This window comes from Eublepharis macularius, chromosome 12, assembly GCF_028583425.1.
Source record: "Eublepharis macularius isolate TG4126 chromosome 12, MPM_Emac_v1.0, whole genome shotgun sequence".
In the NCBI taxonomy this organism is placed as follows: Eukaryota; Metazoa; Chordata; class Lepidosauria; order Squamata; family Eublepharidae; genus Eublepharis; species Eublepharis macularius.
Window position 1 is genome coordinate 38,106,863 of NC_072801.1, and position 12,100 is coordinate 38,118,962.

The 12,100-nt window shown below is 43.9% G+C and overlaps 1 protein-coding gene across 3 annotated transcripts in view; it reads left to right on the top strand.

Annotated features, from left to right (window-relative positions):
- WIPF2 (WAS/WASL interacting protein family member 2) overlaps positions 1-12,100 on the top strand; it is a 34,971-nt gene that overhangs the window by 17,373 nt on the left and 5,498 nt on the right. For 2 of the 3 annotated variants that reach the window (XM_054993305.1, XM_054993304.1), the window contains 6 exons: positions 2,460-2,574; positions 3,594-3,726; positions 4,485-4,610; positions 5,382-6,050; positions 7,364-7,573; positions 11,509-11,610. In XM_054993305.1, coding sequence (XP_054849280.1) covers positions 2,518-2,574; positions 3,594-3,726; positions 4,485-4,610; positions 5,382-6,050; positions 7,364-7,573; positions 11,509-11,610 — 1,297 coding nt within the window. In that variant the 5' untranslated portion in view covers positions 2,460-2,517. Of the gene's footprint in view, positions 1-1,090; positions 1,163-2,459; positions 2,575-3,593; positions 3,727-4,484; positions 4,611-5,381; positions 6,051-7,363; positions 7,574-11,508; positions 11,611-12,100 lie in introns of those variants that run through there. The other variant, XM_054993306.1, reaches the window with a different exon arrangement.

Sequence of the window (12,100 nt, forward strand, 5' to 3'; positions counted from 1 at the left end):
GTCTTCAGTCAGGACCTGAAGAGAGCCATTCCCTTCCCACAGGCCCCCCCCCTCCCCATGCACACACCTCGTGTCTGGGCTGCTCTATAAAGCTCCTGTGAGGGATTGGATTCTGATGTAGAGCAAGTAGCCTTGTGCTGTCCTGGCACAATAGCATTTAAAAACTAATTTTAAAAAAATTACTTTGCTTTACTTGTGTATTTCATTAAAAATAAGTTTTGTAACTATAGGCTGAACTTGGTATCCAGGACCAGGATAATAGCCAGTTGTTTGAACTTGTTTACTTTTATAGAAGCCAATGTGTTACAGTACTTGGAGTGTTGGGTTAGGATTTGGGAGACCTAGATTTGAATCCCTGCTCTGGCATGGAAGTTTGCTGGGTGACCTTGGACCAGTCACACACACTAAGCCTAACCTACCTCACAGGGTTGTGAGGATAAAATGAAGTAGAGAAGGTTGTAAGCTGCTTTGGGTCCCCATTGGGGAGAAAGGTGGGGTAAATAAAATAAATAAATGTCCAATATTATTAGGTTGTAATAACCTTTTTTTCCTTTTAAAAAAAACTAATGTCACTATAACAACAACAACATTCGATTTATATACTGCCCTTCAGGACAACTTAATGCCCACTCAGAGCAGTTTACAAAGTACGTCATTATTATCCCCACAAAAACAATCACCCTGTGAAGTGGGTGGGGCTGAGAGAGCTCCGAGAAGCTGTGACTGACCCAAGGTCACCCAGCTGGCTTCCAGTGGAGGAGTGGGGAATCAAACCCGGTTCTCCAGATTAGAGTCCCACGCTCTTAACCACTACACCATACTGTGCCCTATGACTCTTCTCAGCAGTGAATTCCTCCAGAGCAAGGAGCCTCCTCAGACTTCACAAGGCCTTTTGTGCTCAAGGAAAATCTCACCATAATAGCTGAGTAGAAATAAACTCAATAAGTTATGCTAGTTGTATAAATTAGCTAACTTTTTTTTTGCTTTAAAATCTCTGATAGTAACTAAATTCTTTTTGGCCTCTCAGGTTTTCAGTCCTAATGTGAAGGGTCCCTGAGCCCTCCTGAGGCCAAACTCACTGTTGTGTTACAAGCAGCATACTGTGATACTGTTTTTGATAGGAATTACAGATGGAATTAAAAGCAGCAGGTGGTGCTTGCAGGTAGGTTTATCTGCTATCCTTCCGTCACTGGAAGATGTCATAGGCTGAAAAGTAGAAAGTCGTCATAGCTGTACCACTTGGACCTTCATGCTTATAAGTGAAAATGAGGTGCCAGCTTTGAACATGTATTGCTGGGGAAAAAATCATTTAAAATTTGATAGGGGAGACTAAAAGAGGTACCAGGAAAATATGCCCATGCAGTTAATATGCTAAATAGGGAACACTGACCAATAATCATAAACCATATACAAGTTTACCAAATTAAGGACTTCTGTGCTTGCATTTTTTCACTTTCTCTCCTTGCCGAGTGAAATAAGATTACCAATGGTAATTTACCATTGATCCAAAATTTAACACCGGAATTGTTTTTCAGTACCCACTGATTTTTATAACAAGTGAATTTAATATTGGGTACAATGATCCAGGTTTTCTTCATCAATTCTTTTAATATAGGACTGATGTTTGTTGTGATACTGTTTTTCATAGGACAGATGGAATTTATGGTAGGACAACAATTTGTATGTTAGTTGTTTTGATACTGTGATTTTTTTAAAAAACAGTTTTATGATCATTTTAATGATATATATTCTAAGCTGCCTTGAGGTATAAAGTTTTAAAGAAAATAAAATTTATTTATATTACTCCATCTGATGCTTCCCTTCTCCCTGTTACAACTTTTTTTAAATGAAAAGAAATAATCTTGTCAATTCTTTTAATTCCAATATAAGAATTAATTTTTTTTTTTACAAGTAAGTTGGCAAACTTGAGTTCATATAGACTACAAGTTTGACACATCTAGAATTGGGATGATGTGACAAGTCAAATCTTGCAGTAGGAAGCTTGGGCTTCTGGTCGCTTTTGAGCTATTTCCAGGTTTTTTTTCAGTTTAAGCTACAAACTGAGTGTCCGTATAAGTCTAGCTACAGGCAGGAACATGTATTCAGTATTCTAGAAACTACATATATTCAGGGCAAATTAGTTGTTTCTCCTCCCTCTCTCCCCCCGTTGCAGTCTACCATGCTAAGCTACAGTCACCCCAGAATCCTGCTATGTCTTGGTGGCAGTTTCAGAGTACTCTTGCAGTTGCCTTAATGTAATTCCAGCCATTCTCTCCTGGTATGGCAGCCAGTTTGTATGAGGGGAGTGAGTGAGGGAGGTTGTAATATAGGAACAAAAGCCTTCAAAGGGATTGTTGTGGGGAATGCATGCTGGCTTCTGGCACCCTCTTCTGCTGTGGCATTTGCTTTGTTTATTTCTGTCTTGTTTGTAATTGTTCTGTTTCACTCCTGATCTGCAGGTTTATATGAGTGACCAAAAATTCTCTTTACGCTGAGCCAGCAGGGAGTGGGGTGAAGATGCCAATACCTCCTCCCCCTCCACCAGGACCACCCCCACCCCCCACTTTCAATCAGGTAAGGTCCCTCTGTCATCCCTTACGCACTTCTGTTCAGCGCTTGGCAGAGTTCTTAGTTCCTGGGAAGAGGAGTACGTTGCATAGTGGAAGGACTAAGTTCGTTCCCTGGTGTGTCTTCATTTTGGGAAGCAAGGTAGATGATAGCCAGGCCAGATAAAACATTCTGGTTCCTTGTTTTGTGAAGGGCTGGTTCTCAGTAGCATCCCATGTTTGATCTCTGGCAACTCCCTTCAGAATGAGCCGAAACACTGAGCCCAGGAGATCCTGCAACATTTAGAGAGAACATCAGTAAGATTAGCCATGAATGCCTCGATGGGGTAACTTCCCAGTAAGGCAGCTCCAAATATTTTTGACCTGGCTGTGTTGTCAGTGGAGTATAGTGCACTGTTCCTGGTGCAGTTCTTGCTTAGAAGCTTCCCCACCTAAACCAGAATGATGGTATAAATGGAGGGAGTGTGATTTTACAGGTTGTTAAAGAAGGCTAGCAAAAAGGGGAGGTGGCTGCTGGTAAAGGGAGGATCTTTAGGAGAGGAGGGGCTTGAGAGGTAAGGGAGGCGGTTTCCACTGTGAAAATAGTCTTGTGCACAGCAGGGGAGGATGCAGTTCTAGACTTTTTTGGGGGCCTGGTTACTATGCTCTTCTACCCACCCACTGGGGAGACATCCCATTAGGCTGATTACTGTTGTGTGCAGGAATGGCTCTCTTTCCTTTAAAAGCCCTATTTGCCCTGTCGTTTGAGGTTAAGCTTGGATTGTCCCGGCTTCATAGGGAGGCTCACTTCACCTGTGAGTATCCTTTCAGACAGTACTGAGAAAGCTGATTCCGTTTCTCATAGGCTGCCGATAAGCTGGTAGGTCTCACTTCCTCAGAGGAAGTAGAGAGTGGAGCTTTCCATTCCCAAAAAGCAGCTCTTGAGAACCTATGGCCAAAAAGTATTTGTTTAGGCCAAAATTGCTGCTGTTTCTTCCTCTCTTTTTTTGGCGTGTCTCACATTTGTGCACCAATGTCTTCCTTCAGGCAAACACAGAACCTCCAAAACTGAACAGGGACGAACAGCGAGGGAGGGGAGCCCTACTGCAAGATATCTGCAAAGGGACCAGGTTGAAAAAGGTGACCCAAGTCAATGACCGGAGCGCGCCCATAATTGAGAGTAAGTGTGGGTCTGGGGCAGAGAGGTACTTGCTATGTGGTTACTGCTAATAGAATACTCCCCAACTTCCAGATGGAGCTTTCCCACAATTTCCAGAGACCTTTTAATATTTAAAATGCACAGCTAGTAGGACTGGAAAGAAGTAGTCAGGAATTCTCAGGAGTTGAAATTGGGGGAGCTCATGGTCGATACAATTATCTTATTGTTGCAAGATATGTTTTGCTTACCCTTGAGATGCACCTTACCCTTGAAATGCAAAAAGTCTTTGGGTTAGCAGTGTAATGTAGCTGATGGCTATATACTAAAATCTTGGCAGCAGACATGAAATGGATGAAATGAATCCTGGTGTGAAGGTGACTGTACCACATGGGATGCATTCATGCTTACCTTTTCAAGCTGCAGTGGTTTGACACCCATGTGGGCCAACAGCTGTTCATGCTGGCCCTTCACCTGGGTATAAATATGCTGACTAATTCTCTCTTATTCCCTTACCTTGAATAAAGAAATGTGTAGAAGGCCACCTCTGAAGAAGGCACTCTAAAGGAGTGGATGGCCATCCACTGTTGCCCACAAGAGCAGAACCACTCTTTTGCCCTTCAACTCCAGAACTATTGTCAGAGTCACTTTCAAGCATCTTCCAGGAAAAGGCAGTCCGAACAACTGCATTTTGGGGAGAAAGCTGGAGTAGAAACGTAGTAAATAAATAAATTGCCAGCCTCTCTGATATGTTACGTAACTTGGGAGTCTTCCTGTTCCAGAATCCAAGGGGTGCGGTGGCAGCAGCAGTGGCTACAGTTCCAGTACATCTCCCCTGCAGCCAAAGGGAGGTCTTTTCCAAGGTGGCGTTCCTAAGCTTCGACCCATAGGAGCAAAGGACAATTCTGGTAATTTGACCACATCCCGTGTGTGCTGGGTTAGATTCATTACTGGAGATTGTTTCAAGTCACAATTTAAAAGACCAGGCTTAAGGCCTTGCTATTTAAAATTGCTGATATCCTCAAGCGTTCCTTATGTATGTTGATTTGTAACTTGCTATTTAGTACAGTCTACGTCCTATTAACATGGTTAGTGACACTGACTCTTAATGGCACTCAGACAATGGTGGGATGATAAGCAAAGATCCAAGGAAGCAGAGAGTTAGGAAAGGGTCAATAACTGGGGTGGGGGGTTGGGATGCTCCTGATGGCAGAGGGAAGCTGGCTAGTCTGTGGGATTGAGGGTGGATGCGGGAAGAAACTGTCACCTGGGAAGCTACAAAAGTAAGGAGGTTATGGATAGCATAACTGAATGTCACAAATACCTGAAATAACCCAGATGTTGGCCAGTCAACTTCAGGTCTCTGGCCAGGATAAAAATGTCCCAGAAATTTCCCACTGTTGTTGGAAAATGATCACTTGCAACTAAACTGTGGGGCTTCATTGCCTGGTTTGCTGATCTGCCCAGTCCTATATAGCACAGATCCTATATGCCAGTTGTAAGACAGTTGCAAGAAGTGCTGTAAATTTCATTGCATAGCATGGAGGCTTTGCACTTTGGGCCTGGCACCTCTCCTGAGGGCAGGAGTGCTTTTGCCTAGGTCAGAGTAGCTATACTACGCTTCAGGGCTGACCCAGTTAACATTGCTAACAAGTAATCTTTGTGGATTTCCCCTCCAGTTTTGGAGAGCCCCTCTGGGAAACAGTCCTTACACGTTCCAGGGTCCAGATCAGCTGCTCCACGGCCCCCAGTGTCTGCTACCAGCAGCCGTCACCAAGATGACACCGATAACAGCCGGGCTTCCCCCCCAGAGCTTCCTCGTACACAAAGACCTTCCTTGCCAGATCTCTCGCGGCCAAACAGTGCCAGTGGTACCGGCATGAAACATAGCTCATCGGCTCCACCACCTCCACCTCCAGGACGCCGAGCTAACGCACCTCCTGCTCCCCCTTCCATGCACAACAGCAAAGCACCTTCCTACAATCGTGAGAAGCCATTGCCTCCAACCCCAGGACAGAGGCATCCAGGGAGCCGGGATGGGCCGCCAGCTCCTCCGCCCATCAAGCCACCTCCTTCCCCACTGAATCTCCGAACAGGACCAAGCAGTCAGGGCCAGTCTCTGGCACCCCCTCCTCCGCCTTACCGGCAGCCTCCTGGTGTCCCTAATGGTCCTGCCAGCCCCACCAACGAATCTGCCCCCGAACTTCCACAGAGACACAATTCCTTGCATAGGAAGACACCGGGGCCTGTGAGGGGCATGGCACCACCGCCACCCCCTTCAGCTTCCCCTTCTTTACAGAGTAGTCGGCCCCCTCCTCCTGCTCGTGATCCTCCAAGCCGAGGTGCAGGTAAGAGCTCTCTCCCCCAATCCCCTGGAACAAATTGGCCTTGATGGTATTGACAGACTTCTTGATACCTAAAAAAAGAGCACAATGGCTCAAGTTGGTCAAAAAGCTACACTTGCCATATCCCAGGGATGTATTCATAGCATGATGTGTATGTGTGCCCACTTCCTGTATAGATCCAGTTTTTTGGAATGCAGCCTGCTTTTTAAATTCCTTGATCTGCTATTCTGGCAAAAGCCCCTTGATGTACATTAGATTTGAATGTCTGCTGGAGAACTTGTGTCTGGTGCTGGTTAAGAATGAGCTTGAAGTTCCTAATTCACATCTTGCCTACTGCTGTAGTGCTTTCCCCCCAACCCCTTGCAGCATGGGAAGAATACACTCTGGTCTACTTCCCAGGGTTGTTGTGGGATCATGGAGATAATATACGCATACCATTTTGAACATGTGAAGGGAACTGTGGAAATGCTAGCCACTGGTATTATCTGACAGTGTCATTATCTGGCAGTGTCATATGGTCTCAAGTTTTCAGGAAGTCTGGGTGATGTTGGGGTTTGACCCTGGAGCCTCTGCCACCATTTTGCCATTATGTTACCACTTTATGAGGGGTTTTTTGCTACCAAGCTGCCTGCAGGTGGGTGGAGGGATTGGTTCATTGCATGGAAGAGTATACCTGGTGCTCATATCTGCTGTTGTACCTGAGTTGTGGGTGCCTGAGTTGTGGATTCAGGGCTGCATCAGTCCTAGGACTTTGGAACGTAAATAGAAGATGGGTGTTGCATGTGCTTGTAGCTCAGTAGAGTATCATGCTGGTCCTGTAAAACATGAGGATTTCAGCCCACAGGACCATTTAGTTTACAAGTAATCAGGCCCTTTTTTGAGCTTGATGAGTTACTGTGGAGTATAGCAAGCGCTAAGCCTGTGCTAAAGTACTCTTCCAGTGGGCTTGTGCCACTTGTTGCAGGCCTCTAGAAAGAACGGGCAGTGAGTCCTGATTAGTATGTGGAATAAAGGAGTCATCTCACTGCACATTCTCTTAATTTGCTACTTAATTGTCACGCTTGGTAATTTACATCTTGCCATGCTTGAAAATCATGTGTATGAATTGAATAAAGTTCCTGATTGGAGTTGTGGAAGTCATCAAAATATGGACCTTGTGTGCCAAGCATGGGATAGGACAAGGCAAGCTGAAGTAGTGGTATCAGATATAGTGGGGGAATTGGCTGCTGCTTCAGTTGGGCGTGGCAGATGTATCTGTCTGTCTAAAGAGCCGTGGCGCATCTTCCAGACCTTACTCTGAAGGATTTCCCTTGCAGCCCCTCCACCGCCACCACCCATTGTCCGAAATGGTGGTAGAGATGCACCTCCCCCTCCTCCACCCTACAGAATGCACGGGTCTTCGGATCCCATGAGCCGCGGGAAACCGCCCCCACCGCCCACTAGAACACCAGTTGGGCCGCCTCCTCCACCCCCACCAATGAGAAATGGGCACCGGGACTCAATCTCCACCGTCAGATCTTTCTTGGGTGAGTAAAAGGAACTTGCTGTCTTTCTCAGTAGAGCTTGCATGGCATTTATTGGCTGGGAGGGATGCTTTGGGTTCAGAACTGGGCCATGTTAATAGATTTCTGAGTTCATTTGGGGCTGTGCAAATAGTCTAATAGGCCAAAGGGGATGGGAGGGAGGTTTGTGGAAGGAGCAGAGAAATTGGTTCAAACTCTGTTCACCATTTTAAAATCAAAGGCATTTTCTTTCTTTAGGTTTTGGCATTTTAAAAAAATGCTTGGTAATTTGAAATGTATATGCTAAAGCAAAAATGGCCCTACTGAATTGTAATTGAGGCATAGCTAAAACCATTTTCTGCATGAAGTGGAATCCTCCTCTTGAAATTTCAGAATCCAAGGCAGATAACTATTTATTTGACATAAATAAATGAAATTAATAAATAAAATAAATGACATAAATAAATGACATAAATTTATGTCATTAATAAATGACATTAATAAATGACTTTATTTATTTATGTCATTAATAAATGACATTTATGCCTTTTTCACTGAGAAAAACCACCTGGATATCATATAACAATTAATCATTGATTATTACAGTAATTTTAGGATACATATACAACCATACAACAATTCTATAAATACAACAATATTCAGTTTATAGGAGATCCAATAAATATCACATCTAATTATTTCAATGTGCAATACAGGCTCAGAATACTTCTATTCCATATACAGCATATCAGAGAATCCCCTTTAACAATTTCTTCTGTGGTAAATTCAAGTGAGGTGGGGTTTGCTGTTATGTCCTTTGCCCACAATAGTCACAAAGTGTCTCTGTTCCTTTATTCCCAAATGTTTCAATTTCCTTAATCTTTGTGGACTTTGGAAACAGATCACCCCAACTAAATGTCTTCTATAGTAGGTATTTTCCAAACAAGGTATGCACTCCCTGGGCTAAGAAGACGGTGTTAGTATACCCATTCTTCATTTGATTTTATCTTTTTGTTACAGGTGCCTTGAGGGATCCATGAGGTAACCCTCTCTCCGAGGAGGTGTGCCACTCACGGTCCAAACTGCAGCCGGCTAAGCGGCAGCTTTCGTTGGGACCACTTCTGGGACCGGTGGCTTGCCTGTGGTTAATTCTTTCAAATGCACCCAGGAGTGACGTGAAGAACCATGTGGTTCTAAGGAAGTGGTCCCAACGAAAGCTGCCGCTTAGCCGGCTGCAGTTTGGACCGTGAGTGGCACACCTCCTCGGAGAGAGGGTTACCTCATGGATCCCTCAAGGCACCTGTAACAAAAAGATAAAATCAAATGAAGAATGGGTATACTCAGGATTTTTTTTCTGGGAAAAGAGGTGGCGGAACTCTCAAGAGGGAAATGAGGAAGAAACACATGGGATTCTTTGAAATCATATTATTTTCAAGCACTATTGCCAAGTATTTTCAAGAGGTGCCAGAACTCCGTTCCCCCTGAAAAAAAGCCCTGGGTATACTAACACCGTCTTCTTAGCCCAGGGAGTGCATACCTTGTTTGGAAAATATCTACTATAGAAGACATTTAGTTGAGGTGATCTGTTTCCAAAGTCCACAAAGATTAAGGAAATTGAAACGTTTGGGAATAAAGGAACAGAGACGCTTTGACTATTGTGGGCAAAGGACATAACAGCAAACCCCACCTCACTTGAATTTACCACAGAAGAAATTGTTAAAGGGGATTCTCTGATATGCTGTATATGGAATAGAAGTATTCTGACCCTGTATTGCACATTGAAATAATTGGATGTGATATTTATTGGATCTCCTGTAAACTGAATATTGTTGTATTTATAGGATTGTTGTATGGTTGTATATGTATCCTAAAACTACTGTAATAATCAATGATTAATTGTTACATGATATCCAGGTGGTTTTTCACTGTTGTCTAGTTAGGCATACTGGATATCTAGCCTGTTTTGCTACCTTTTTCACTGAGAAGGCAGATTACACAGTATGAGATTAGTACAATCAGTATCAAGTATATTTCAATACAGTATCAAGGACATTTCCATAACAAATGCCATAAGGTAAATAGATACAAGTTTAAAAGAGTATAAATATATAAATATAATACCAAAACCATTAAAACAGATAAATAATCTCAAGCCCATTGATACTGCCCCAGAAACTGTTTGAAATTGTTCTATTGAAACCAAAGAGTTGAATAGATAAAAGTTACAGCCAGTTTGTTTCTAGAAAAAAATCCATTAGAGCATGTGTATTAGCAAAGAAGCTCAGGCAACACCAGCAAACTCTGTTCAACTGGACAAGGGACTCACATCCAAATGAAAACAGAAGGGAATGAATGATGCATGTCCAGAGGCTCAAGACTGAAATGGAAAGTGATGGAGTTTCAAAGCAAATTTAGAAAGGAAAACAGAGGCTGGAAGAAATCAGAATAATTGGAGTTCATTGAGGAGAGTCAGGGTTATGGACAAGCAGGTCATAGCAGTATTTCTGTATATTTCAGCATACAAATACCATACAGCCCATCAATACCAGTACCTGATTCTGGCACCTAGCCACTAGTTACCACTGCAGAGCAGTGCATACCTCAGAGAAAAAGGGGAAGGGAGAGCAAGAAGTAAGCCAAGGAGAGAAAGGAGATTTGGGGGGAACCCTCTGGGGAGCATTTGGTTCCATTGGTCTTTAGACTGTGGCTTGGAGAAGCAGTCCAAAGAAAGTGCACGGCAAGGGGGTGAAGCAGGTGATCCAGTAGCAAATCCAGGAAGTCAAATCGAAGAGGGAGTGAAGCTAGGTCTAATCAGTAGTGCAGAAGCCAGGGCACACAGGATGCAAGCAAGTGCGAAGGCACATGTGCAGCATAGTAGAGTGACATGTGAAAATCAGTGCTTGCGATGCTAGTGCGCTATTTGGCATTGGGAAGGAGGTGGTGGAAATTGCTAAGTTGACTTACGGCAACACCATGAGGTTATCCAGGTGAGAGTTAGAAGTGGTTTTCCATTACCTTCCTCTGCATATCAATCCTGGATGTCCTTGGTGGTCTCCCATCAAAGTACTAATCAAGGCCAAGTCTGCTTAGCTTCCAGGATCTGATGCGATTGTGCTAGCCTCAGCAATCAAGGTCAGGGTTCATCTATAAGTACCAGGCACCATTTCAAAACTTAACAGAAGGTAGGAAAGTCTGGGAAATTGGAAGTGATGCTTATGATTGGTGCAAGAGGGAGAGTACAAGGTGGAGTGGCAGCCTGCTGTTTCTCCAATCAGAGAAGGAAGGGAGGAATTGACAGTATGAAAGAGGCATGATTGATCACTTTGGAATGAGAATTAGTGCAAAGAATCTAGTTGGCCTGTTTAAATGAGAGCTGGTATAAAGGGAATTAAGGCAGATGTTGTCTAGACTGTACATTACTTGATTAGGTCAAAATATACAAAGTATTAGCGGTGGTGCCTTGTGTTGAGCTGGGTGTGCTTCTCAGGATTCTTTCTTGATGAATCAGCCATTGTCTCAGGAGACTCGGATTCAGTCATGTTGAGTGGCTAGTCTCGCCTCACATTCCTTTTACCAGCTCACCTCAGTTTTTGCAGTGAGGTTCTGTAAAATCTGACAGTCCCATTTTGGAACTAGCAAAGGCCCTTTGGTGGGTGCTAAATGGTATCATTCTTAGCAACATATGTGAAGCTCTGATTACTTCACAGGAGGCTACGCGGGTTGGGTGTCAGATCTGTCTCCCACTCTTACGGATGCCCAGAATATTCCTCCTGAAAGGACCACCTGTCCTTCCCTGTGATGCAAGGCTACCTTTCTGCTTTAGCCATCACTCCAAGTCCTCTTCCAGAGCCTTAAAGTCTAGAACAGTAGAACCATGGGAAATGCTTTAGCAGGTTGGATGCAGCCTTCAGGCTTCGTGCTGCCTGACACTTTGCCAAAAATTATTTCTCTTCCTGCAGATGACTTTGAATCCAAATATTCCTTCCATCCAGTTGAAGATTTCCCGGCCCCAGAAGAGTTCAAGCACTTCCAGAGGATTTATCCCAGCAAAACAAACAGAGGTGAGTACTGGTTAAGGTTCACTCTTCTTTTAGTCTGGTCAGTTAAAATCATCCCTGCTTAAGCACCCTGATTAAGAATTGATGGTTGGTGGCAGGAGAGATAAGCCACTTCATAGGGCTGAGAGAAATCGGCCGCTTGCTGTACATGCTTGACACCCTTGGCCATCTGACTATTTTGTTCTCTCTCAGTTACTTTCAGATAATACAAATGGTGCAACCTCATTCCGTATTCATGTTGGTTGCGTACCACCTTACTTGGGTTTTCCCAGTCTTAGGGTGCTTTGGCAAGGAAGAGAAGGGAAGGCATAAAAAAAACATTCAGGATGCCAGATTTGAGTATGGAGGGGTAGTGGTGCACAAGGAGTCATAGGTCTTTGTGGCAAAGTATTCATTGGAAGAAGCTGTCAGATGCAGAAAAGCCTTGCCATGAACAGAGCTGCCTGAGAAGGATAGTATCCTTCAGATGACAGAAGGACTTCGATGAATTTGG